The 24,422-nt window shown below is 56.0% G+C and overlaps 4 protein-coding genes across 4 annotated transcripts; 2 read left to right on the forward strand and 2 right to left on the reverse strand.

The window, feature by feature from the left end:
- Positions 1-298: 298 nt before the first annotated feature.
- EsH8_II_000351 (guanine nucleotide exchange factor DCK1) lies at positions 299-6,546 on the reverse strand (the record flags this gene model as incomplete). The annotated part of the gene is made up of 2 exons (XM_083263649.1): positions 299-933; positions 984-6,546. 2 exons carry the CDS (start codon positions 6,544-6,546, stop codon positions 299-301), a joined length of 6,198 nt encoding a protein of 2,065 aa, XP_083120971.1.
- Positions 6,547-14,631: 8,085 nt separating this feature from the next.
- EsH8_II_000352 (PAP2 superfamily-domain-containing protein) lies at positions 14,632-16,080 on the forward strand (the record flags this gene model as incomplete). The annotated part of the gene is made up of 3 exons (XM_083263650.1): positions 14,632-15,030; positions 15,096-15,630; positions 15,716-16,080. The coding sequence occupies 3 exons, from the start codon at positions 14,632-14,634 to the stop codon at positions 16,078-16,080; spliced, it is 1,299 nt and encodes a 432-aa protein (XP_083120972.1).
- Positions 16,081-18,075: 1,995 nt separating this feature from the next.
- Positions 18,076-19,381, forward strand: EsH8_II_000353 (glycoside hydrolase family 88/105 protein; the record flags this gene model as incomplete). The annotated part of the gene is made up of 2 exons (XM_083263651.1): positions 18,076-19,128; positions 19,250-19,381. 2 exons carry the CDS (start codon positions 18,076-18,078, stop codon positions 19,379-19,381), a joined length of 1,185 nt encoding a protein of 394 aa, XP_083120973.1.
- A 2,999-nt stretch (positions 19,382-22,380) lies between these two features.
- EsH8_II_000354 (NAD(P)/FAD-dependent oxidoreductase) lies at positions 22,381-23,929 on the reverse strand (the record flags this gene model as incomplete). The annotated part of the gene is made up of 2 exons (XM_083263652.1): positions 22,381-23,699; positions 23,752-23,929. The coding sequence occupies 2 exons, from the start codon at positions 23,927-23,929 to the stop codon at positions 22,381-22,383; spliced, it is 1,497 nt and encodes a 498-aa protein (XP_083120974.1).
- Between the last annotated feature and the right edge of the window lie 493 nt (positions 23,930-24,422).

A 24,422-nucleotide genomic window follows, 5' to 3' on the forward strand; every position in this document is an offset into this window, starting at 1 on the left:
TTGCCGGCATGCAGATGAGAGGAGGGATCCTATAGATACATATCCAGAACACCGTCGCCACGCCGAACCTTCCATCCCCTGTGCAAATGGCAAAATGCCAGCAAATATCCTGAACCCCCAGTCCGATCCCATGGGGGCCACCGTAGTGAGCAAATATGTACACGTGAATCCCCGTTCTCCCTTTCAGGGTAGACGCCCGGGTGCTCTCTCATCCGAGCCGCCGTCACGACACCGGGTATTGCCACTCCCCCGTCGTCTTGTTCATGTACCCGAGCTGCTGGGCCGCTGCCGTGAAGTCCTACTCCTCGTGCACGCTTCCCATGGCGGCGCTGCCCTTGTGCGACTTCTTGCCCAGTTTCAGCATGCTAAGCCTCTTTCTGACGCTACCTCGCTTAACGATGCCAGGGCTCTCTGTCGGACGCTCATCTCTGTACTCGCGTTCCTTCTCCATCAAGTTTGTGCCCGCATCTGAGCTTTGTCGCCCGCCGGAGTCAGTCACCCACTCACTGGTAGCATCATTACTGCCCAGAATGCGGGGGGCGTCGGAAGATGGAGCTCGAAAGAAGCTGCGGCGGTTGGCGTGGTCTTGGGTTCTGCTGAAGCTCCTGCTTCGGTTGTTAACCGTCTCGTCGATGTCGCCATTCACATGCGCGTCGCCATTCGTCTGTTGCAGAACAGGAGACTCCTTCTTACGGCCTCCCAGGAAGCTTAGGCGCGCACCACGACCCTGGCGGATGGCAATCGGCTGGACCGTCGAGACCTCTTCTGCAACCACTCCATTGGTTATAGCACCAGCAATGCTCTGCGGCTGCGGAGACGCCTGTTCGGTGGACGGCGAGGATCGCCTCCAGGTTGGAGAGGCGCTCGTTGATTCGCGGATTGGTTGTGTCGGAGCGAAGAGGGCGATCTCGGGTGCGAAAGTGCTTTCAAAGTCTGTCTTTTGTTAGAACGGGCCAAGTGCAGAGACGGTTTTGGAAACTCACATTGACGAAGTTCCTCATGCTTTCGGTTGAGAATTTCGTTTGAACTTCGCGAGAATGTTCCTAGACATCGCTTGATCATGATGGCGTGGTCGACAAGAGCCATCTTGATGGCGTTGTCCAGTGGGTCTAGCTCGACTTCCACATCCTCTTCCTCCTCCTCTTCGTCGTCCTCCTTTGAAGCGGCTGGCAGTAATTGACGGTAACATGCAACGCTGTTCTCCGACTCTGGGTTGACCGACACGCTGACGGCGTCAACGAGCAACTGTGCGTTTTCCTCGTCGCCGTCGGCAATGCGCTTCTCAATGACAGTCATCTCCTGCGTCTTCCTGACAATGCGTTCCAAGCCGGTCTCACGGGCACTGAGCTTGATCTCCTCGGTGAGAACAATTTCGCTTCTCCGTAGGATTGTCGGGAATGGGTCGGCCGTGGTGAAGACAAGCTTCTCCGCAGAGTGCTCCTGCACAGGGCCAGACGTGTTTCGCTTAGAAGACACCGAGAACTTCTGCGGATGGGCGGACAGAAGATAGTCGCGAATGACTTGGGGAACGCGGGCGCGTTGGAAGACTTGATGTGTGAGATCGCGATGAGGAGTGATGGCGGAAATGACGAGGAATTGGCCTTCGACATCATCAACATCACCACCCGTCACAATCTGGGCAGAGGGGTACTGCTCCTGCATGCGGTCGGTAAAGGCCGAAGCACGCTCTGTCGGAGAGCCTTCGTACACAAATTCCTTGTCACGGAGGCTTGAGGGGAAGCCGAGTCCTTTGTATATCACCTTGAAGTACTTCGGTACCAGCCTGTCGCTCTTCGAAATGGTCTCGTAAATGGTGGCAATGGCGCGCTCCGTCCTCGCCAGTTTGGCAAAATCAAACACATTGCGCTCGTACTGGGCCCGTAGTTCCTGGTACGCCGCAAGCGCGCTGCTCCAAGCCTCGCCCTCCTCAAAGTGCTTGATCATATCGAAGTAAATCCGCTCCTTGCGCTCAAAATGCGTCTGCACGGGGAACTCCGGGTCGTCCAAAGCCGCGACCTGCTTCGTGGGATCCCATTCGTAGAGATCGGCATGGAGCCGCAGCGCAAGGCCGGCTTCGCAGTGGTTCCTCGCGTCGCCTTGCAGAATGGCCAGCTGGTGTACGTATCGGATGAAGATTTCCTCCTTCTGCATATCCCGCAAGAACTCCATCAGTCGCAGCCGGTTGATGAGATGCGATGCTTCGCTCGTGTTGTCGCCGCTGTGAACAGCTACGAGAAGATCGAGGAACTCGTCCACGTTGGCCATGAGATCGCGAATCCCAGTGTAGAGCGGCTCGTCGGGATCTGATGACAGGGGCGCGAATCTCTCCAGGAGCTCGTTGACGAACAACTTTTGCAGTATGCTCTCCGTCAACGGCTTTGACTTGAAATAGTTGTCAAGGCAGTCAATCATCTCGGTCTGGATGACGGACAGATCTTCGCTCAGGGTCCATTCGCTGACAATCATGGTCTGCAATACCTCTACTGCCATACGACGGAGGCCTTGGTGCACACTAAGACAAAGCTCGACGATCGGACCGACCAGTGTAGGGACGTATTGGACCTGGTATCCGCCCATCTTGGACAAGCCGTAGCGCGTCCGCTCGTCGCTGCTCGTCTCCCAGCCGATTGCCTCCCAAGTTCGTTTCAGCAACTCCGCGCCATGCTCCCGCACATCGCCGGCAATCTTCCACACCGCTCTGCGTTTCTGTTCCGGGAAGGTCTCGAGGGCAAGAGACGGGCTTCCAACGAGTTTGAGCATCGTGGTGAAGAACATCTTCCAGAGCTCCGTGTTAAAGTTCTCGGCTTCGTCGGGGTGGGGTAGGAAAGAATCCAGCAAGATAGTGGATAGATACTGTAGCGTCCTCATGCAGGACTTGTGATGGTAAATGTACACGCTCAACCATTTGGGCGGGAAAGCCTCGCCCATCAAAATGCTCATGTGCACGCGAAGGGTATTTTCTAGCAAATTGGTCAAGTCGCCTTCTGTCAATTCTAGTTGCATGCCACTCGGCGAATTCGAGACTGCTGAAAGGATGGCGGAAAGCTCAACCAGTGCCTCGTCGAACGAGCACTCTTCGGATATTGGTTTGGAGGGGAAAGGGTACGATGTCGGAAAGAGGAGAGAAAGGCGGTTACGAGGCTTCGTAGGCATGGCCACGATGGACAGGTACGAGTCGATGATCTTCGGTAGGTAGTCGGGAATCTCGGGGCCGAGGTTGTCGATCTGGCCGGCGAGGACGGAGCAGCAGAGCCGGACCTGTTCCTTCCAAGAATCGGTGACATGTTCGTTGTGACCCCAGTGGGGTGCGATCCACCGGACGGTGTTGGCAGTGAGGGCAGATTTCTGGTCGGGGTGCGAAAAGATTTCAAGCTTGGAGTAGTTGATGATCAGCACGAGCTTGTAAAGCACCAGTTTGCCTTTGACAATGGCACACGAGTCGAGGAAGTCGATGGCAATGTGCAGAATCTCCTCGGTCGTCAGGAGCCCGGTCAGTTCCGGCAGCCAAGTGTGGAAGTGTTGAACGGCTAGCGTCTGGCTGCCGACGAGGACGGGCGCGTTGCTGCGCATCATGGCGTCCAGTGCCTTGAAGATGTTCCTCAACTCGCGGGTGAAGCCAGGCGCGGAATGCGAAGTCGTGATGCCTATTCCAGCTTCTTTGGCCTTTTGCTGGCCTCGAGCATGGGTGATGAACTTGAGAATGTGTCGGACAACCTTGAATGTGGATCTGAGCTTCCTCGATATTTCGGGCTCGGTGGGCTTCTCGAGCAACCGGCTGAAAGACCTGACGAGACAAGCCGTAGCGAAGGGGTAGTTGAAGCGGGTTTCTGCGTAGTGATCAACCAGAGGACCCAAGTTGAAACGCCTGTCGTGCACAATGCCCAGGACCCTGACCAGAGCAGTGAACACAAGGTCCTCATATTCGTCGTTGCCGGAGTATTCCACCAGGGTGCCGAAAAGGGCATCGAGAACATCGCTGAGGAGCTTCACAACCTCAATCTCGGGTACAAAGATGAGATGCTTCAGCAGCGTGGGGATTTCCTCCTTGGGCGCCTCCTTCCACTTGAGCAAGCCCAAAACAACACGGTCCTGCGAAAACGTTGTGCTGCACAGGTAAGTGTCCACTCGTAGAATAGCCAGAGGGCCCGTGACCTCGGCCGAGTGTTCGTCATTTCCTCTGGCGCTCCATTGCAGCGAGAGATAGCCACCCTTGCCAGTCGGACCAGCTTGGGCAGTGGAGGTGAACTCGTCGGTCTTGTACAACAGCAAGGCATGTGCTCCGTCTCGGACAAAGGCCTCTTGGTTCCACAGCGGCATGTGGGCAACCGCGAACGGGGCACCGGGCATGTCGGACAGGAACATGACAATGTGCGAGGAGAAGACGTCTTCTTGTGGAACGGCAAGACGGACAGTTTGTCTCCAGTGGCCCCCCCTTTCCACTGCCACTGATTTCCACGTGGTTATGCCCTCTGTGTTGGACGAGGAGAATATGCAGTTCTGGATCTTTTCCCCCCCGGTTCTTCGCACCTCTAGTGTAACCTGCAAATTGTTTCCATGTACACTGCCGGAGAGAGTAGTGGGGTTTCCTGCGTATCTGGACAGGAGGTTTTGCTTTGATAGGGCGGCAGAGTCCAGAGTGACGTAAATGTCCGACCTGGCCCTGGTGGGCGCGCCCGAGAATCCCATCTTATTTGTCTTGCGGATACCGGCAAGCAAGGTGGGTGTGATCTTGACTAGGGCGTCCACGTCTGGGTGATTGAACGACTTCAGATGTACCTGGACTCGCTCGGCACGGCGCGACTTTTCGTAGTGGCCAGTCTTGCTGTCCAAGAGGTCCTGGATCAGGACATCCCACTCCTCGTGAAGGCCCTGTTTCTCTGTCGGGGGTGTCGGGGAGGGTGACCAAATGCTCAGGACCTGCTCAACTTCTTCGTCCTGCTTCATGACTGCGTTGAGCTTCAGAACGCCAATGCCCACAGTTCTTTCCGCCATATGGAAACCTGAACCAGCGTCAAAAGAGCCCCGGGGTCTGGAGCCGGCCGTGCTGGGAGGCACGGCGCTGTCGGGGCCATCTTCTTGTGTCGGTGGGCGACCGTCGGGATGTTCCGTCAATGAGTCAAGCCTCGGCGTGGATGCCCCTCTAGAAAAGGCCGAGCGACCAGTTTTGGACCCCCACATGAGACTCCTTCTAGAAGTCTTATTACTGTTGGCAGAGGCGGGCTTGGCAGGGTCCTTGGAGTATGCTCCATTGCCCTGAGACTTTGCGCCAGAACGAGAATCCGGCTTTCCGCTAGCAATAACCTGATGGCTGGTTCGCACCTTGGCGACGAGATATAGCTCCGTTTCCGCCGACGCGACATCGCCAATGTCCTGCGAGGATAGGTCCGCGAATATCGTCCGCGTCTGTCCCGATTTTGCCAAGTTGCCTATCGTTCCGCCGGGGGGTATATCGATGATGAAGCATTCGGTGAGCGTGGCCGCCTTGCCACCCACGGGTTTGGCTACCAGGTAGACGATGAGCGAAGTCTCTTCAGCGGACGCGCCAGCAAATCCCTTGACATCCACGAGCAAGTGGTGCAGGGCGGTCGGTTCGATCACGGGCTGGGGAGGCTCGTCCAGGACGCTCATGACAGACTGCAGCTTTGTGACTTCCACCACCGAGTCGTCGCCCGTCAATACCCGACCGCGATCCGCCGGGTCTCTCACGATGACCTCCCCTCCACATAGCTTATTTACACGCACCAAGTCCCAGACCGTCTTTTCTCGCAGCCTGTCATATTCATGTCTCGTGAGGACATTGTGGAGGAACTGTTGTCGACTGAGGTTTATCGTCTGGATCAGCTGTGTCAACTTTTCCAGACAAGGATATTGCCTGGATAGGAGAAGACTATGCAGGTTGGTCGAGTGCCATTCGCGTAAACAACTGGCAATCTCGTCAATGAGGGGTTCTGCAGTGGATGTCGGGGTCTCGTCGCCAATCTTGAGCATCGGTACGGGGGCGGCAGGGCGAGGGGCGTCCGGGTCGCGCTTGACGGGTATAGAGAGACGGCCTTGGGTACCATTGGGCAGTTCCTTGAACGGCTTACGGCCATTGACCTCGATCCTGGACCCCTTGGACCCCCGCGAACTCCCCATCGATTTGTGAGCGTCTGGCCGTTTCGGGTTCTCGGCGGAGGGCAGAGTCACGCCGCTCTTGCCCGAGTCGCTTCCGACATGGACCTCGGTGGCGGCAGCATCGTCGATGGGGGCATTGTCGATTTCGTCCCGGTCGTCGGCCTCGCCCAGGACCTCGCGCACATCGACGCAGCTCCGGGGGAAGATGCCGCTAAAGACGCGGGCCTCGAGTGTCTGGCCCTTGACGGAGGTCAGGCCGGCCAGCAGACTGGGCGGGGCCACCAGGTAGCCACGCAGCCAGCTGCCGTCGGGGGTCTCTTCGATTATGTACAGTTCATCGCCGATCTCGAGGGGTAGGTCGGCCGGGCTCGAGGCGGCGAAGGGATATGTCGCGACGGCGAAGGCGATTCGGGGGAGAGGCTGCCAGGGCATTGAAGGCTGGGATGGTCGACAACAGGCGCGAAGGCTTGGTCGATATGAGAGGGAGAGAGGGTGGATGGCTCGTAGGCCTGGGTCGGATGCACCTGGGCTCGGGGCCGGGTCGCAGAGCAACAGGCGGGAGGGCGGTCTGTCGCGAACCTGTGGGACCCTAGCAGGGCTGCGCGTGGTGTTGAGGTGGCCTCGTGGGGACGATCGGCTATCGATTCATCAGGAAGAGCAGACGCGGGCCGGGTTCTGGGTCGAGTGGCTCAGTCAGGCACAGATACGCAGGCGATGGCCGACGTGGGGGCGAGAAACGCTGGAGAAGAAGGAGAAGAGGCGTGGATCTGCCGATGGAGACGGGGTTCAGTCTGGTAATTAGAACGAGTGAAGGCTGGCGGTGGTTGGCCTTTTTTTTTTTTTTTCCTCTCTCTTGGCCACAGGCGCAGGGAATTTTGGCGAAGGAGGGAGGAGCACGCGCGGGGAGGGGGGCGGGATGGAGATGGGGAATGGGGTATCAAAGACGGTAGGGAAGGGAAAGCAAAGGCGAAAGAAGACAAGCGACTGTGTCGTAAGAGTCGCGATGCAGGTAAGAGGAGAGGGCTGTCTGGGCGTGGTGGGCGTATCAAAGCGGAGGATTCAACGGCGAAGGGGCAGACAGGAGGCGAGGGAGAAGAAACAACAACGACGGCATCAGAGACACACAACGGTCACTGGTCGCTGGAGGTGAAGAATTTCCTAGTCTGCCGTCTGTGGTCAGCGAGCGCGCATATGCATACGAGCGGGCATTGAGCAATCAATTGAGCGCGGAACATGAGATTAAGCGTAGGGGAGGGAGCGCGCACAACACACCACAGTGCCACACCACACGCACGCCTTGCCCAGATCAGACCAACATAAGCAAGAGCCCCTGAAGCACACAGAAGAAGAAGCCCAAGAAGGGGAAGGGGAAAAGGCACCGACTAGTTGGGCGAGCGTGTGAGTGTGTGGGTGGTGCGTGTAGTGTGTGTGTACATTGCATGTGTGCGTGTACTCTGCATCTGCACACTACAGAGTACATTCTGGCTAGGTAGCTAGACCCTGCTGTGGGTGGTTGGCGGAGAGCACCGACTCGGGCTGGGCTGAGGCTGGGGCTGGGGCTGGGCTCCGGCGGCTCTCACTGGTCGGATCAAGCCACGGTGCAGCAGGTGTGGGTAGGCTGTCAGGCACGCACGGGCCGCCAAACGTTCAGAGGGGGGACGAGGGGAGGGATTGGGCCTGGAATGAAGCCAAATAAATATACGCACATGCACACATGCCAGTGTACACGCACGGCGAGGCAGCGCAGAAGGCTGAGATGATGCGTCGCGTGCCTTGTCTCTCCCTGGAGTCGAGGCGAAGTTGTCTACGACCCATCCATCCATCAAGAGAGAGAGAGAGTAATTAGTAATTAGACAGAAAGACCTGAAGCCAGGGGCCAGGGCGGGCCAGAAGCCAGGCTCGGCCGATCACGATGGCTGGCTGTCTCTGCTCTGGGCTGAGCTGAGGAGGGCAGCCCCATCGAGTCAAAGAAGCCAATTTGCGACGGAATTGATAGCCGTCCACCCGGACAACGGTGTATGTGTATGCGAATATACGTAGACAATGAATGCAGACCATGTATCAAGACCATGGGCGTAGACAATGAATGTACAACTAACTGTTGAATTACTCTGCCAGAATACGGCATGGCATGGACGAAACCATTTCCGAATGCCATGTGCGAAGACAATACCATGCAAGCATGCATGCATGTACAAGACCACGGGTCTGTCATGTCTCAACCAGCGTCCACCAGAACACAACCACCCAAGCAGAGGGCTCAACAATCAACCCCTATCCACGTTTTATGCTGTCCGTGTTGTGAAACACGTTGAACCCTTGAAAACCCGGCTTCAGGTGAGCTCAGCCCGGGAAAAAGTAAATTCGGAGGCAAAGCAACGGGCAGGAAAGAAAAAGCAACGAAAAACCACTACACAGGGACAAAAGGAAAGAAAAAGAAAAAGTGCACAGACGGAGATAAGTAGTCAAAGAAAACCGAACACTCGAAAAAAACCGAACGCTTTGTTAGGCCAAGTTCGAATCGATTAGCCTCTTAACATGTGACTACGTCAGCCAACCAAACCAAACCAAACGTCTGTCCATTGTTCGACTCTCGCGCTTGCTCTTGACCAGAGCCAGCGATGAACAAAGTCTGCAAATGCCCCTACTAGGTGTGCATGTGCGCCGTACACTTGCTCTCTCTCTCATCTCTCCCCTCCCCTCCCTCATTCATCACTTGGGGGCGTCCGCCCGAGCGATTATCGGACCACCCACATACGCGCTGACTCGGCCGTGGCTTCTACCATGTACTATGTATGCGCGCAAATTCATTGTTCTCCCTTCCCATTCGGGGCAATGCCTGCACATAGAACATTGTGCTCTCCTATTCTGGTCAACGAGTCGAGGACACGGCCTTCGTAGCTTGTCTCGCGGTACGTACCTACTCTGCCGCGGTGGGGTCGTGTCAGGAGACACGAAGCTTGTGGTTGGCCATATGCACTCGGTTCCTGGCCCGAGCCCCTTTAGGCTCTGCGCTAGTCCATAAACAGTCAGGAACCTCAGTTTCTCGATTGCTAGGTACCTACCTAGGTACCTTACGTAGGGAACCACCGACCCTGGGGTCCTCCTTCCTGCGACCAACTTCACACTTCTTGCCCGCCTTGTCATGCCGTGTGGCTCTGGCCATCAGATGGTTCCTGCATTTGCATCTCCTTCCTGTGGCCAACTGCCGCTGCCAGCCTTTGTCATCAGACGAACGTGACACCCAGGCCCGCACGTGCCATCCCCCGTACCATATTCATATCACGACTTGGTGGTTTGCCAGTTTGTGCATGGCGGTTTTCTCGCTGCTCGCAACATCGTCGTCAACCCTCTCTGCCATTGGCTTGATAGCCCTCTTTCTTTGCCTCCCCTCCCTGGCCCAAAGGCCCCCCACGCCTTGGCCCCCAGGTGTCATTTCGCACACGCCAGCGCAAAGTGTTTCCGGCTCCATCGTCTCCATTGTCTCCCCGCCACTCATTGTGAGACGCCGACATCGTTCAGACTCCCGTCACCTCGTCCACGCTCGGACCCCTCTGGCCCGCCAGAGATGACACCTCAAATCCTCGGAATGTGTTTCTGCGCTGTCTACGGAGTAACCGTGGTCAACATACCCATGCAAGAGTTCGGCCAGGGCACAAAATTGATATAGCCGCTTCACCCACGTCCGGTCTTCAATCTGGCAAAGGCGGCTACAAATGCCTGCCGCCGTCTCTGACAGCCCCGATCCGGCACGGCAGCTGGGGTGTCTTGGCTCGCCGATATAACGCTGACGCCGGACCAACCCCACTATCACTAATCTGTGTCTAGACAGACCATTGGGACCTAGATAATCGCCTTGTCTCTGATATCGCTCTCGGACTGCCCGTCACCCCACTCCTCTAGCTGTCCAGGATGTCTGTACTTTTCGTCGCCGCCTCGAACCCTCCAGGCATTCATTCCCAGCTGACATCAATCAGTCACCGTGACTACTAGGTACTGCCGCATTCGGCCTGGGATGTTGTCATCGCTCATCCCAGCTCCAAGGCTCCGGGTCGGCATTTCTGATTCCTTACAGAGCACAACTGCGTTTCGCCATCCACTGGCGTCTGTTGCCTCTGACGAACACCAAATCGTGACGCTGACGTGGCGTGAAATTTGAGTCTTGTCATAGTAATGATAATGTCTCTGAACCCCCATTCCGCCGAGCGATGACGACGAGCTACTGCGACACTTTTGCATTTGACAAATAGCCTATTCGCTCGAGCAAACTGCCACCGTTCGATAGTAGCCAATACTGCTCGTTGACAAAATCTCGCCGGGCACCGGGCACGTCGAGCTACAAAGTTTCACCTTTTCAGCTGCTTCGTCTGTCCCATCCTTTGATTGTGTAAAGTTTCTTTTCCGACATACTATCACTTACCATACATCGATCATCACTGACATCATGGCAATAACCTCGTCCATGTTAAGTTATCACGGCTCAAGGAAGGGAGCCCTTCAGGATTCATGTTTGAAGCGAGAACAGTTGACCCGGGCTAAACACTTCACCAGTAGTGTCAACGAGAACCGCACATGCGTTCGAACTTGGCTTCAACGGTTGGGCTGATCCAGGCCGGTAGCATATATACTTCAGCTCAGCCTCGTGTATCGTTTGACGGCATGGCAGAGCCGGAGGTGGTTTGCCGGGGCTGCCTCCGGCACATTCCATTCACGCTTCGGACCGTCGTCCCCCCCTTTTGCCGAAACCCAGACCGAGCAGTGAGTTAATATTGGAGCTTGTAAATCGGAGCGGTTGTGATGGGAACTATCAGTCGACACACCTATGTCATATGCCTCGAATGGCATTGTCTGGCCAAGGAATATCTCCCATATTGCCCTTGTATGCAAAGCAGCGAGAAAGCACTTCCACCGCCATGTCACAGGACAACTTTGTTGATGTTGTCAATCGACCTTCCATCCGTTTGCAAGATGTGCCCTGTAATCTGGGTCTCGCTTGCACCATATCTTTCCGCAGACGTTCCTGGCTAAACTGATCCCTTGAGAACCTCTCAGTAGCTGCTAGGCAAGCCAGCAGCCTCGGCTTCCGACATTTACTCCTAGTGGCACAGATATCTTTCATGACGATGAAGCCCCAGGCCGTTCCCCAGTACTGTGATATATCACGACGGTGACTCGAGTGAAACCGGCCCAGGCCCAAACACCCCCGGACCTGCCCGACACACACGACGACCGTCCTGCCTCGGTCACTCCAGCAGTATCGCGGGGGGTTTCGGGCACTAACCTGTGCCCAAATAGAAAAGAGCGCAGCATTATTTCTGGCCGCAGACAGGTATCAGCCCGAGGCAACTTGGGTCCGGCTTTGAATAAAGATGCCGAGTTGTCTCTAGAGGCCTTGTCCGGAGCGTCACGAGCCACAATCCAACTCAATCGATACCCCGTTGATCAAGAAACTCAACCATATGTGGGCATCACTAGCGGCGTCCAAACGGAGTTGGGCGCCAGTGATTAAATGCCGTTGGTTTGGGCAGAAGACACTACGCAACGAGGTATAGTCCTCAAATGATGCTGCTGTTGTCGGATTGTGCTATTTGCAATAGCTATGTAAACCAACAAACTGACGCTTCAATTGGCGACGCCCGTTTCTACCGTCGCCTGTGACAAGCCCAGCGATTTCAAAAAGTAGAAGGAAGAGACTCTACTCAAAATTCCAGATCAAGGGGATCTATCATCCCACCGCGAATTATGTTGATGCCGGATCTGCTCCACCATAAGTTAACCTATTCTAGCGTCCGAGGGCTAGAAAAGACAGCAGTGCAATTCGAACCGGCACCGAGGAACGGACATTTTGGTACGCCGGCACCGAGGCCTTCGGGGTGAACACGTTGAAAAATGGAATAATCCGGAGCGTCCGGAGCTGTCTGCGCGCCCGCCAAGCTTCTCGACACGGAAATGTTCCCGAAGGAGAATAGCAGGCGCTGGCCAGCTTATCCCACAAGCGCCGGTCGGAATTGAAATTTGCGCCGATGCTTAGGAAAGCAATCGGCGACATAACCCCCGCCAAGCAGACTCTGACTCTGCGAGACTTGCCTTCGGTAACATCCGGAGGCGATCCGCAAGGCTGAATGCCTCTTCGCAGAATACGGCTAGGATACGCGCGGGACGTCCGGGCTCATTGCATAAACGCGTAAATGACAACCCGGTACCGGTACTTCACACTCCCAGACAGGCCTAGTGGCCCAGGAGGGGGCAACGGCAAGCACTCTTGTTCGCATCAAGACTTTTCTGTACGACTTCACTACAGAGGCACCTCACTGTGCTCACATACCACATTGCTGTTATCGACCTTCCCGAAACCGACACAGGCCTGTCTTCTCCAAAGAAGCTTTATCGTTCAAGGGGGCGGCGGTGTCGCGGGTGTTTGCCTGCTGGGACAGCGATTTAATTCGTTGGGGAAAACCCCGGGCCATACGTTTTAACCGGCATCACGCTGTTGATGATGTATGCCAAGACATTTCATCGAACCTGCATTGAATGGCGGGTGTCCCGGCCCCTCCCACGATCAATCAGACAACCCTCCATCACCGCCATGCACACGACCAGCGCAATTTAAAGTCGGAGTTCAAGGATTTTCTAGAGCATGCAGAGTACGGCGGCGGTGACTCCAAGATACCGACACCCCGTGGGAGAGACCACCGAGAGGTAATGTTTGACGGACAGATTGTGGCCCATCTGCCAAACGCAACGTAACCCCCCGTTGCCTTCTCGACCGACTTCCATTTGGGGTGTGCGGTGCGGTACGCAATCTGCAGGTATATGGAGGTCGCGTGTTCGTCAAACGAGGTCGGAAAAGAAATCTCGATCCCCTGCGAAAGGAAGCCATGGAGCGGAGCGGAAACACAGCGGTAGGCGGTAGGCGGTAGGCAGCATCAAAGCCCAATTTCCATGACACAGCCTTCTTGGCCCTCTTCGATAGCTGACGTTGGCTTTCTGGACATCCACCGCTGGACAGGAGGGAGCAAACGCTGCGGTGGACGGCGAACGGGCCTGTCTCCAGAACGACAAGACGGATTGTCGGATGTCGCGGATGCAGCCTCCCCACACGACCCCTCACACCCCTGTTCCATTGGCCCGTCGCTCATCTAATGGTGTACTGTGCCTCGCATGTTTCGCTATCCTCCATCCCTCGCGCACACCCTCGTCACTGGTGCGCCCGGTGACAGAGCCGCGTTCCTAACCAGACGTCGGGGTTGTGAGGCAAACCCGAGGAGCCTAGGGCGAGAGCCGCGTGAAGCCGCAAGAGGAAATTTGGGGGAGGCAAGGGAACGGGCCTCAAGTTGGAAGCTTCGAAGATAGGGAAGAAGAAGTGGAAAGGAAAAAAATTGTTTCGCGGTAGGACAGACGTCTTTGATGGGGCAAGCCAAGTAAGTACATGGTAGCTCGGCGCTCGAGCAAAACGGCGAGCTGCTGCCAACACCAACCAACGGCGACTGAGCACGCGACATTCATCTCTATTTTCTTTGTCCTGGTCTCACTTCGGGCTGTTGGCCACCCACAACACACCCACCCACCCGAACGACTTGGTGTACATCTGGGTCCCCGCTACCCACATACAACCATCCACATTCATCCGGCACACCACAAAGCAGTACGCGCAGAAAGGTGTAACCCTTGGCGCTCGCGGCACTTGGCGGGCGATTCGTCCACGTCAGGGATCCTCGCCAGCCCGCTCCCCCCCCAACAGCCCACGACCCGCCATTGGCTACTGCTCGGAATTCCGTATCATGGACAGGGTCACGGGCAGAGCTTTCAACCATCCCCCGTTGTGAGTGCGCGTCGTCCTGCCCAGCGCATCGGGAATTATGTGGATTCCGCTGAGGTGGGCGGTGGCGGACGGGTGGTATTGACACTTGCGACGAGCGATGCGCAATGCGAAGCCAACCTTGCCTGTACCACGGCCAAGGTCCAGCAAGGTGGGTTGTGCCGAGCCTGGGCTTGGTGCGAAGTTTGCCGAAGTCCATGTTTGTTCTATTATGGTATTATTACCAGCTCCATCTCATCCATGCTGCGTGATGTGTATTGCTACCTAGAGCTCCCCCGGTGTGCTTGCTGGCCGCTTTCTCTCAACCTTGTATCCAGTCAACCTACTTCCTCTTCTCTACCCGTCAACCCTCACCTCACCTTTGTCCGCTTTAAGAGATTGCCCGGTAGCTCATGAGACGTTCACCCACCCCCCTTTGACACGGACAATCTTTAATCTCACGTAAACGACCTCCCGGTCACCGTCTTATTGGCTTTGACAATCAGGCCTGTGGGCAGCGTCTTGTCAGATCCGTCCCACCCGCCGCCGCCTCGGGACCTGTGCCCTTCCCGAGCCTCCCGCCCTCAAATACCACGCCGGCGGACCTGGTACCAGCCAAGACTCCAGTCTACTCACACCTCACTCAGTAACCGCCGTCTCCATCGTCGGTTGTTCTATTCTTTTCCTTCTTTCCTGTCATCCACATTTACGCAGGAAATATGGGTATCGGTGCCGTGGCAGAACCCTTGGTGGTCATCACCCTCTTGTTTGGTGGTACGTGGTTCAACCGCAACATCGGCGACAACGTCTACGACAACCTGGGATGGAAGGGACCCGGCCTCGACGACGCCGAGCACAAGCGATCCGATGAGCGCCGCTCCGGAAACTCGACACCCGACTCTGAAGAGTCCCTTCTCTCTCTCGGCGCCTGGAGTTCGTCATCAACTCTGACGCCGCAGGAAGAGCCCCCTCGCCGCACACGCAAGGTCAAGTTCTTTGGGTACCAGCGCATCATCACAACACCCAACACAAGGGTGTACAAGGACCGTCTCCTCAGCCGGGTGCTCCGCAAGTTCCCATTCTTGGTCGAGGCATGGTACTGGGCTCTGATTTACTGGGTAAGAGAAGAGCGACGATGTACGCACCCTCGTGTCCAACCTAGCTAACATGCTCGGGTGAACAGGTGTACCAAGTTGGCCGAGCCTTCACGGCACTCACTCTCAACGAGGGTACCGTTGATGTGGCGCGCAAGCATGCGCTCCAGCTCATCCACCTCGAGCAGCGACTGCACGTCTTCATCGAGGTGCCGGTACAGCAGTACTTCCTCAAGCTGCCCACCGTGATGCACTGGATCAACCGCATCTACTCCTTCATCCACATCCCCGGCACCATCCTGTTCCTCGTCATCCTCTACTTCGTCACGACGACCCGCAAGCGCCGCGCCATCTCCGCGAAGCTCGGCGGCAACGAGAACGTCCGATGGAACTCTGCCGGCCCCGCCCTGTACGAGGCCCGCCGCCGCACCATGGCCACCTGCAACCTGCTGGCCTTCGTCGTCTTCACCCTTTGGCCCTGCATGCCTCCGCGCCTGCTCAGCGACCCCACCTACAACGGGCCGGACGCCGGCGAGTCCAAGAGCTTTGGCTTCGTCGACACGGTGCACAGCTCATCCGGCGAGAGCAGTGTCTGGACCACCAACAAGTTCTGCAACCAATATGGTGAGTTGGGAAACAAACCCCCACCCCTGCCCTAACGGCTGGGCCTCATGGTTTAGCACAAACACTGACGTGAAAACAAAAACAGCCGCTATGCCGTCTCTGCACTTTGGCTACTCCCTTCTCATCGGCCTCACCGTCGCGACCCTGCCGATGCCCTCGATCCGCTCCCGCCCCTGGAAGAGGTTCGCCATCGCCGCCATCGGCATGTCCTACCCGGCCCTGATCCTGACCGCCATCGTGGCGACCGCCAACCACTTCGTCCTCGACGCCGTCGCCGGCGCCATCGTCTGCGGCATCGCGTGGAACTGCAACGGCGTCCTGCTGAACCTGCTCGTTATCGAGGACTACTTCCTGCGCATGTTGCGCATCCACAAGCCGGTCAACTGGACGGACCCCGAGGCCAGCGTCGAGAGCGAGTGGAAGCCCAGCCTGGCTTTGGACGATGTCTAAAGGGGGGACAGGACACACGGACGGTCGACGGGAAGAGGGACATTTTTGCTGTACGAGCGCATGACGACTTTGTGTGCGGATAAGGAAATTATTTTGTTTTGCGTTGGAAAAACGGGGCCGGCCTATCGCGAGGGAGAGGGGAAATAGGAGGGGGGGGGTATAATTAATCTGCCATCTCGCACACACGACGGGTTCGAGAAAGTTCAGTTGGGGAGTTCCGCGCGGACTGCTACTTTGAATAGGCACTGCTGCTTGGGAAAGGCGGGGGGCGGAGGTGAGACAGGACGTCCCTCGGCCCTCCCCCCCTCTATGTCATGATATCAAGCGATTGGGGGGTTAGAATCTATTTGGGGGGAGGGCGCCATGCGGAGAGGGAGAGCACAGGCTCTCACATAATGAGAATATTCCTTTTTTTGAGAAATCGAAAGTACATGATTAACTCTTTGCTGCGCAGTCTGCAATTTTAAGATTGCTGGGCTCTTTTTCAATCTTGGTTTTTCGTCAAACAAGGGCTCACCCATGGCTTTACTTTTCATAGAACTCTGATTTAAAAAGAAAAAAATGGGTTTGGAGGCCGTTGTCTACGCGAATGGGGTTGCCCCCCGGGAAAGTATACCCAAGCCGGAGAGAACGTTCACGCATGCAAGGCTGTTTTGGCTTTAAGCATCAACTTTGAAATCCGCGGGCACGGCCGAGGGACTGAGCGAGGGGAGGGGGAGAGGGGGATATCCGGGATGGCTGGCAACCGTTTTGGAGGATAGGGGGGCAGCGGGGGGGCGGGAGGCAGGGGACGGGACGCGCTCGTGATGTCATGCGGATTCAAGATCTGTGGCTGGCAGTTTCAAGCATCCGGTGGGATTTCAAACGATGTCGGGAATGTCCAAGGAGAAACAAAGTTCAGTTGATGGGCGGAGAAGAGGGGGGGTGAAAAAAGGTACGGGGTTTCACGCTCGGACCACGGTCGGAGACTTGGCTCGTGTGAGAAGTGGTTTTCGAGAAGGGACGAAGAGGGGGGGGAGGTTGAAATAAGATCCCGTTCGGGAAGAGCGAGGCTGCAATTAATGATACGATGTGCCCATGCCATTGGGATTGGAGCGTCGATCGGTGGGCGGCGGGCTCTTTTTGAAAAGTGCGCGTGCGCGGACCGTGGGCCGGAGGGCGGACGGGCGGGAGACTTTTCGCCGGGGGCGGACGTCTCCATCACCGCCCGGAAGAATTTCCGACCGTGGGATCCACATGCGTCGGAGGGCGCCTGTCAGCTGAGCGGCTTCGCGGAATAGTTTGTCATCATTCCGTTAACGCCAACGCCAACGCCGGGATGGGAGCCGGAGCTGGAGTTCAAATCTCCCCCGTCGAATCCCACCCGCTCCCCACCCACCCCTTTCGTAATTCGGCGCCCCGGTTGCTGATCAGTTCCAAGCCCGATGAGATGCACCGAAAAGACCGGGAGAGGGGAAGAGGGGATGGTCGGGGGACCGGTCTACTATACCGAACTGAGAACCCCAATGGAACGTCATTTCTCGAACAGGACGTGCCTGCCACGCCCTGTATTTTTCCGGCTTGGCGGGCGCGCTGCAAAACGACGTTGATCGCAATTCCACCGGGGACGACAGAGAATTTCCTCCATTGAGAGACACCGTTGCGTGGAACCCTTATTACCCCTCAGCGGGTATGATGTCGCGTTCGCGCGCATGTCGATGCGCGATGGCGAGGTTTGGAGAGAAGCTGTGATGTAACTTCCAGGTCCCGTCCATGGGGAAGGTCGTTTGTTGAATGGCGGAGAAAAGGGATTGAAATGAATTGAGCGCGTGGGGGGGATATATAGCCAAGAGCATTTCATACCAATAACTCGTTTCAATTGAGTAGCCTAGTAAGTTCCTCCTCCTTACTGGCGAATTGGTTTCCAGATCCTGCAGTCTCGTTTGTAGCCTCAATTGCTGGGTTTACTTGCCTGACTGACCATTCGCCGCCATTCGGCAACAACTCTCTCTTACCATGCGCACATTTGCCCCCTTTCTCGCTCTCGCGGGCACCCTGGCCGGCGCGCAGAACACTTCTCGCCCATACTCGGAATGGCTGGCGTCCTCCTTCGCCGCCCGTAAGGCCCCCATTGACTCGGGCTACGGCGCCGCCGTGCTCTTCGAAGGCATCGCCCGCGCCGGCGACCAAGCGGGCAGCAACTCCCTGCTCCAGGCCGCCGAGGATGCTGTCTCCTCCCTGGTGAGCGAGGACGGCACCCTGGACGGCTGGGACCCGGAGTGGTACTCCCTCGACGACATCCGCATCGGCAACAACCTGCTGTACTTTTACCAGCGGACCAAGGAGGAGAAGTACAAGGTGGCCGTCGACGGGCTGCGGCAGCAGCTGAACCGCTGGCCGCGGACGCCGAGCGGCGGGTTCTGGCACCGCGCCCCGATCTACGAGGACCAGATGTGGCTCGACGGCATCTACATGGCCGACACCTTCTACGCGACGTACGTGCACCTGTTCGAGCCGGGCAACGCGACGGCGTGGGACGAGATCGCGCTGCAGTTCGACCTCATCGAGGCGCACACCCGCAACCACACGTCGAACCTGCTGGTCCACGGCTACGACGAGGCCAGGGACGCCGTCTGGGCCGACCCCGTGACGGGCGCCAGCCCCCTGGTGTGGAACCGCGCCGTCGGCTGGTACCTCATGGCGCTCGTCGACACGCTGCAGGTCTTCCCGCCGTCGCACCCGGGCCGCGCGCGCCTGCTCGGCTACTTGGCCGCGCTGGCCGACGGCCTGGCCCGCAGCCAGGACGCCGGCGGCGGCTGGTGGCTCATCATGAACGAGGGCTACGAGGCCCGCGAGGGCAACTACATCGAGTCGAGCGCCGCCGCCATGTTCGCGTACGGGCTCCTGCGCGGCGTGCGGGACGGCCTCCTCGACGCCAGGTACGAGGCCGTCGGGCTGCGGGCGTACGACCTGCTGGTCGCCGACTTCGTCCGGGAGGACGCCGGGGACCTGATCAGCTTCCTGGGCACCGTGCGGGTGGGCAGCCTGAACTCGGACGCGAGCTTCGAGGTGAGTGAAGGGACTTTCCATACCCTCCTCTCCCTCCTTTTTTTCTTTTCTTTGGAGATCCCATCAAGACTAGTTGTGAGACCCCCCCCCCCGGAACTTCCTTTCTGACCCGTCTGCGCAGTACTACGTCAGCATCCCGATTGTGGAGAACGACCACAGGGGCGGAGGCGCGTTCATCTTCGCGGCGATCGAGGCGGAGAAGGCCAAGGCTCGCGGCGCTCGGGGAGTTGTCGAGAGGGCTTTCGCTGCATGAATGGAGACGTGTCGTATCAGGAAGGTATGGTGTTACATTAGACGTAGATACTGGCGATTACTTTGATAAAACCGAAACCATTACTGGGGGACTGAACTGCATATGCGCGTTAACTGTAACAGTGCTGGGCAGTAGTCTTGTGATATTTCGTGCCATCGCCGCAGCTAGCCATCAACTTCGCTCGCGAACTTGATCCCCAAGAACGTTAGCCACTACGACGGCGTTGTTTACACCGGTACTGAATCTCTGTCTATCTAGACCTGTAGATTCAAGAACATCGATTATTTGATAGGCACGGCTACGATTCGTACAATAGATTTGCCTGCTCAGTCTTGATGAATTGCTTTGCTTGGCAACACTCAATGGAGTTGATCACCAGTGAATATCAATACTGCAAAAAAGTATAGTTTTGACATGAGAATCAGGCCAAACAAATACCAGCGACAACGTCAATACATTGATACGAGACGGTCGGCATTGCGGCAACAACGGGCTCGGAGCGGTCCCCACACTACTCGGGACAAGCCCCGCTCTAGCCCGTTGTCCCGCGGCTCGCAAGCACGGCATCTTAAGATGCTGATCTCTAGGTAGGCTGCATAGATCGTCACTCTACAACCCGGAGTATATTCCGGAGCTGAGCCTTAATTTTTTTGCTGGCCTTGCGGGTCACCTGAGATTATCTTAGGCGGTATCGTGCGGTGGTAGAAAGGGGTATTGTGGCTTTGGCCCTCCACCACATGACCGCAAACGGCCCGCCACCTCCTTTCTCAGAAACGGGGGTCGGACCTATCCGGCCTCCAAATGATCAATCTGACACTTGGTTGGTTGCTGTCTCAAAATAAATCGCCGAATATGACTTGGGGCTCTTCATGGCGCCAAAGCTTAATCCTGTGAAAGCGCCACTACCGCTTCTAGGCCGCTCTGTTGTGCTTGCTTAAGCAGAGAAGCTTGCCGACTCAAGGATCCTCCCCCCCGCGCGTCATCTCAACCTTCGCGTTTGAATGTGTCACGAAAAAGATCTTCCGCGCGTATCGTGACATGACAGCTGCTGCCATTCGCGAACCCCTTGCCTTCTAATACGTCGCGGGTTGCGGATCAAGTTGCCATCAGACAGATCATATTCGAAATCAATTAATGTTGCCGACTTTTCCGGCCCGCACAATCTTTACTCGTCGCAATCATGCGGGCAACCCGGATCTTCCTGGCTCTCTTGCCAATGTTTTCGAAAATAACAGCGGCTGATTTTGCCGACAGTCCCCAATGCGCTGTAAGAAACCATGCGCTGGCTCTCACTATTAATACTGAGACTCGTGTTAACACCCACAGCTGCCTTGCATCCGGGAAGCCACCACCCAGACAGCTTGCGCTCCTACAGATCAGACATGTCTGTGTCGGAATCCGTCTTTTATCAAATCGCTAGATCCATGCGTCTATGCGAACTGCACCGTCAAAGAGGCCTTCAGTCAGCCCGCCCCTCCCGTCACCTGGAGGAGAAGAAGTTGCTGACGGCAAATCTAGCAACAAAAAACCTCACATGGACAACGTGTGACTTTCCAACGCATAATGACTTCTCATCAGTCAAGATTCCCAGGATCATTTTGTTTGTTCTGTTACCTACCCTCTCCCTCATCCTTCGCATGGCAGTAAAGATCTCTCGGGTTTCCTCGTGGGGACCTGATGATACAACTATTTTATTGGCATACGTGAGTGTAACCACCAGCTCAGATCCTTTCCCAGCAAAGAAACACGTCTGACTTTGAATAAAGGCTACGCTCATCGTCTTGTGGCCAACACACATCTATGGTGAGTTCGGGCCAGAGCGTGTGCCATCAGAGTATTTTGTATGGCCATCCTAACATCGAGTTTCAGCGGAGAAGAACGGCGTCGGAAGAGATGTCTGGACGTTATCTTTCAAGCAGATCAACCACTTCTTCTTGGTATCACTTCTCATACCCTTCGCAAAACTCGGTGTAGCTAACAGCTGGTAGAGCTTGTATATTCATGAAATACTATATAATCTCTGTATCACGCTGATCAAAGCGTCGATCCTTTTCATGTTCTTGAGGATATTTCCGGGAGAAAGATTCCGCGTGGTGGTATGGGCCACCCAGGTCTTCAATTTGATGACGGGCATCGCATTTGTCTTCGTCTCTATATTTCAGTGCCAGCCTCTCAACCTGGCTTGGACCCATTGGTCCGGGGAGCACCAGGGAAAATGCGTCGACATGCCCTATGTCGGAATCGTACAAGGAGGCATAAGCGTCGCAGTAGACATCTGGATGCTCACCTTGCCGGCAATACAGGTATGGGATCTGAACATCAAAAGACGCAAGAGGTTCGCTGCGATATCCATGTTCAGCCTGGGTCTCTTGTAAGTGTCGAGAATTGCCCATCCTTGCTTCTAAAACATAGAGAGCTACTGACACTATATCAAAGTCTCACAGTCGTGAGTATCATCCGTATAAAGTTGGTAGTGATGGTGTACACCCTCGGATGGCCCAACCCCACTTGTAAGCTCAATTGCGCAAGCCGCAAATTCGTTTCCTCACAACTTACCAGTTGCCAGTCGATTCGTTGCACGCCTCCATTTGGACCGATATAGAACTCTATGTGGGTATTTTCACCACCTGCATACCAAATGTACGACAATTCTTCTGCCATTTCATCTTCAGACCTTCTAGAGAAGTAGAAAGATTAGGCTCGGCACAGGCGCATGACAGGAGGCTCGAAGACACGCCAAAGTCACAATCGACGCCGGCAACAGAAACAGCAGAGAAGCCTACATAGGTGGTACCATGCATGCATTGGGCGCGGATAAGGGTGGAGGAAGTGAAATGTCTTTGTAGATACGGCATACTTCAGGATATATATACACTATTAGTCGGCCTATAGCCTATGGTTCATGGGCACTTATTATAATGAAGCCCATAATATTACAGTCAGTCATTGATAGCCATCCATCTTCAAACTTGACCAATGGCCGCTCAGGCTAATTCTATCTACAACTTCGGCTTAACACCACCGCCCACTTCGATCTCAGCAGCCAAAGGCACATTCTTCAGCGCCCTTGGGCATGCACTGCCTTGCATCAATACGTTGTAAGGTTTCTCTTGCTGAGCAATCTGCCTCCACTTCCACAGTTTAGGAGGGATTTGGTCTTGGCGCTTCCCTTCAACGGCATCCACGACCCAGTTGCCAATGTTGGGGAGATACTTGAAAGCGTGGCCGCTGCCGCCCGTCGCTACCATGAGCGAATCATCCGTCCCCGGAACGTGGTCGATGACGAAGTGGTTGTCGTAGCTGTCCGTGTACCAGCAAACTCTAGTAAAAGAAATGCCGATGCCTTCCTCGCCCAGCTCAGGGAGATTCTCGGCCAAAAACGAGCGCACAACCTTTAAAGCCTGCTGGGGCACCGTCTTCAGTCGCTCGCCATTGCCGTTGGGCTTCTCGAGAGAGGTAGCGGAGGACCATCGCGTAACTGGGACACTGCGCTCCTTGCCGTCGGCCTGGACGATGGGGTTTGTATATTTCGTACCTCGGTAGCCAATCTTCAGCCAGCCGTTCTCGTCCCTGGGGAAGCCATATAGACCTCCCTCGGCACCGTCTCGAACCTTGTACGTCCACGTGGGGAAGTTTTCCGGGGCGAAGCGGTCGAAGAGCGGGGATTCGCGCGGTATTTTGAGCAGCACGACGGACCCAGCTGTTGTCTCGCAGAGCCCGTCCATGGCTGGGAGTAGAGAAGGAGTCCACCCACCACACGCGAGAATTGTTAGTTCTGCGCTGTGCGTTTGGCCATCGCGCGTCTTGATACCGGCAATCCTGTCGTCCTCGAAGACAAGACACTCCAGCGCACCCGCCTCAGGATCCAGCACAAACCTAACGCCTTGACTTGCGGCCTTGTACAATGCAAATCGACAGGCTTTATCTGCCACCGCCATACCTCCCGTGGTATCCAAGACGCCGGCCGCCTTGAGGCCTCTGCTTAGTCGGCGGAAAGGATCCATGCCAAAAGTCCACCCCTTCTCTGCGGCGATCTTCTGATGGCCGTTGTCGATTGTGATCAACTGCGTGTTCTTGTGTCCAGCCGCCTCCATATTGTCGACGGTGTCCTGCTCAAATTGTGGCAGGGTCGCCGAGTCTGACAGGGAAAGGTTGCCGTTGTTGACAAAGACGCGATCCTTGGTGGTCAGGCCCGGTGGGACGGTCTTTCCGGAGGCTAGTTCCTCGTTCCACGCGTTCCAACCGTCCAGGGCCTCGATCGTCAGGCCCTGGTATTCTGTTTGCGACCCATATGCAGATCTGATGATCTTATTCATGTCTGAAAATAGATTAGCGGTATGTCATTGGGAACTTAGGCAGCTAGAGATTACCAGCAGAGGCTCCGTCGGCGCCATTGAAGTATGAGTATAGGCTCTTGTGATATGGTTGCTTGTCAAAAACAGTGACGTTCTTGTATCCTCGGCGGGAAAGATGCAAGGCGGTGCTGAGACCGAAAACACCAGCTCCGACGATGATCACAGCATCGTCTTTGCTGGGTGCGGGTGCCATGGTGTTGAGGGTGGCAAGCAGTCTATTTGGATAGCTATGGTTGTGGGCAAGGTCGCGAATACCGAGATGGGTTGATATTGAAACCAAGTTTTTGTCCTGCAAATACCTGTAGTTCTAAGGCTTTTCGATAATGCTAAACGAATGCGGGGTCAACACGAATCTGCTTAAAGTGACGGTTCACTTTGTCTTGCGTCCGTTGACACCGAGCCCTCGGAAAAATGACCAATTGGGTTTCCCGCGAAACTCATTGATTTAGTCGAAGTAGTAAACCATCCGGTGCAGCACAACGTCTCGGGTTCTGCCGTCACACAGCGTGGCCGATTTATGACTTGCTCAGGTCAGGGGGGCCGAAGAAGAATGCGGGGAGGTAGTGTAGTTTTGGGTGCCCCGGGAGATATCAGTGGGCCGGGTTATCAAACAGGTCAGAAGCAGCAGTGGAAGCAGTAATCACTGAATGGCATGTGCTATGAAGAGGAGAGGGTGGAAGCAGACA

This window comes from Colletotrichum jinshuiense, chromosome 2 (assembly GCF_051148585.1).
Source record: "Colletotrichum jinshuiense chromosome 2, complete sequence".
Classification (NCBI taxonomy): Eukaryota; Fungi; Ascomycota; class Sordariomycetes; order Glomerellales; family Glomerellaceae; genus Colletotrichum; species Colletotrichum jinshuiense.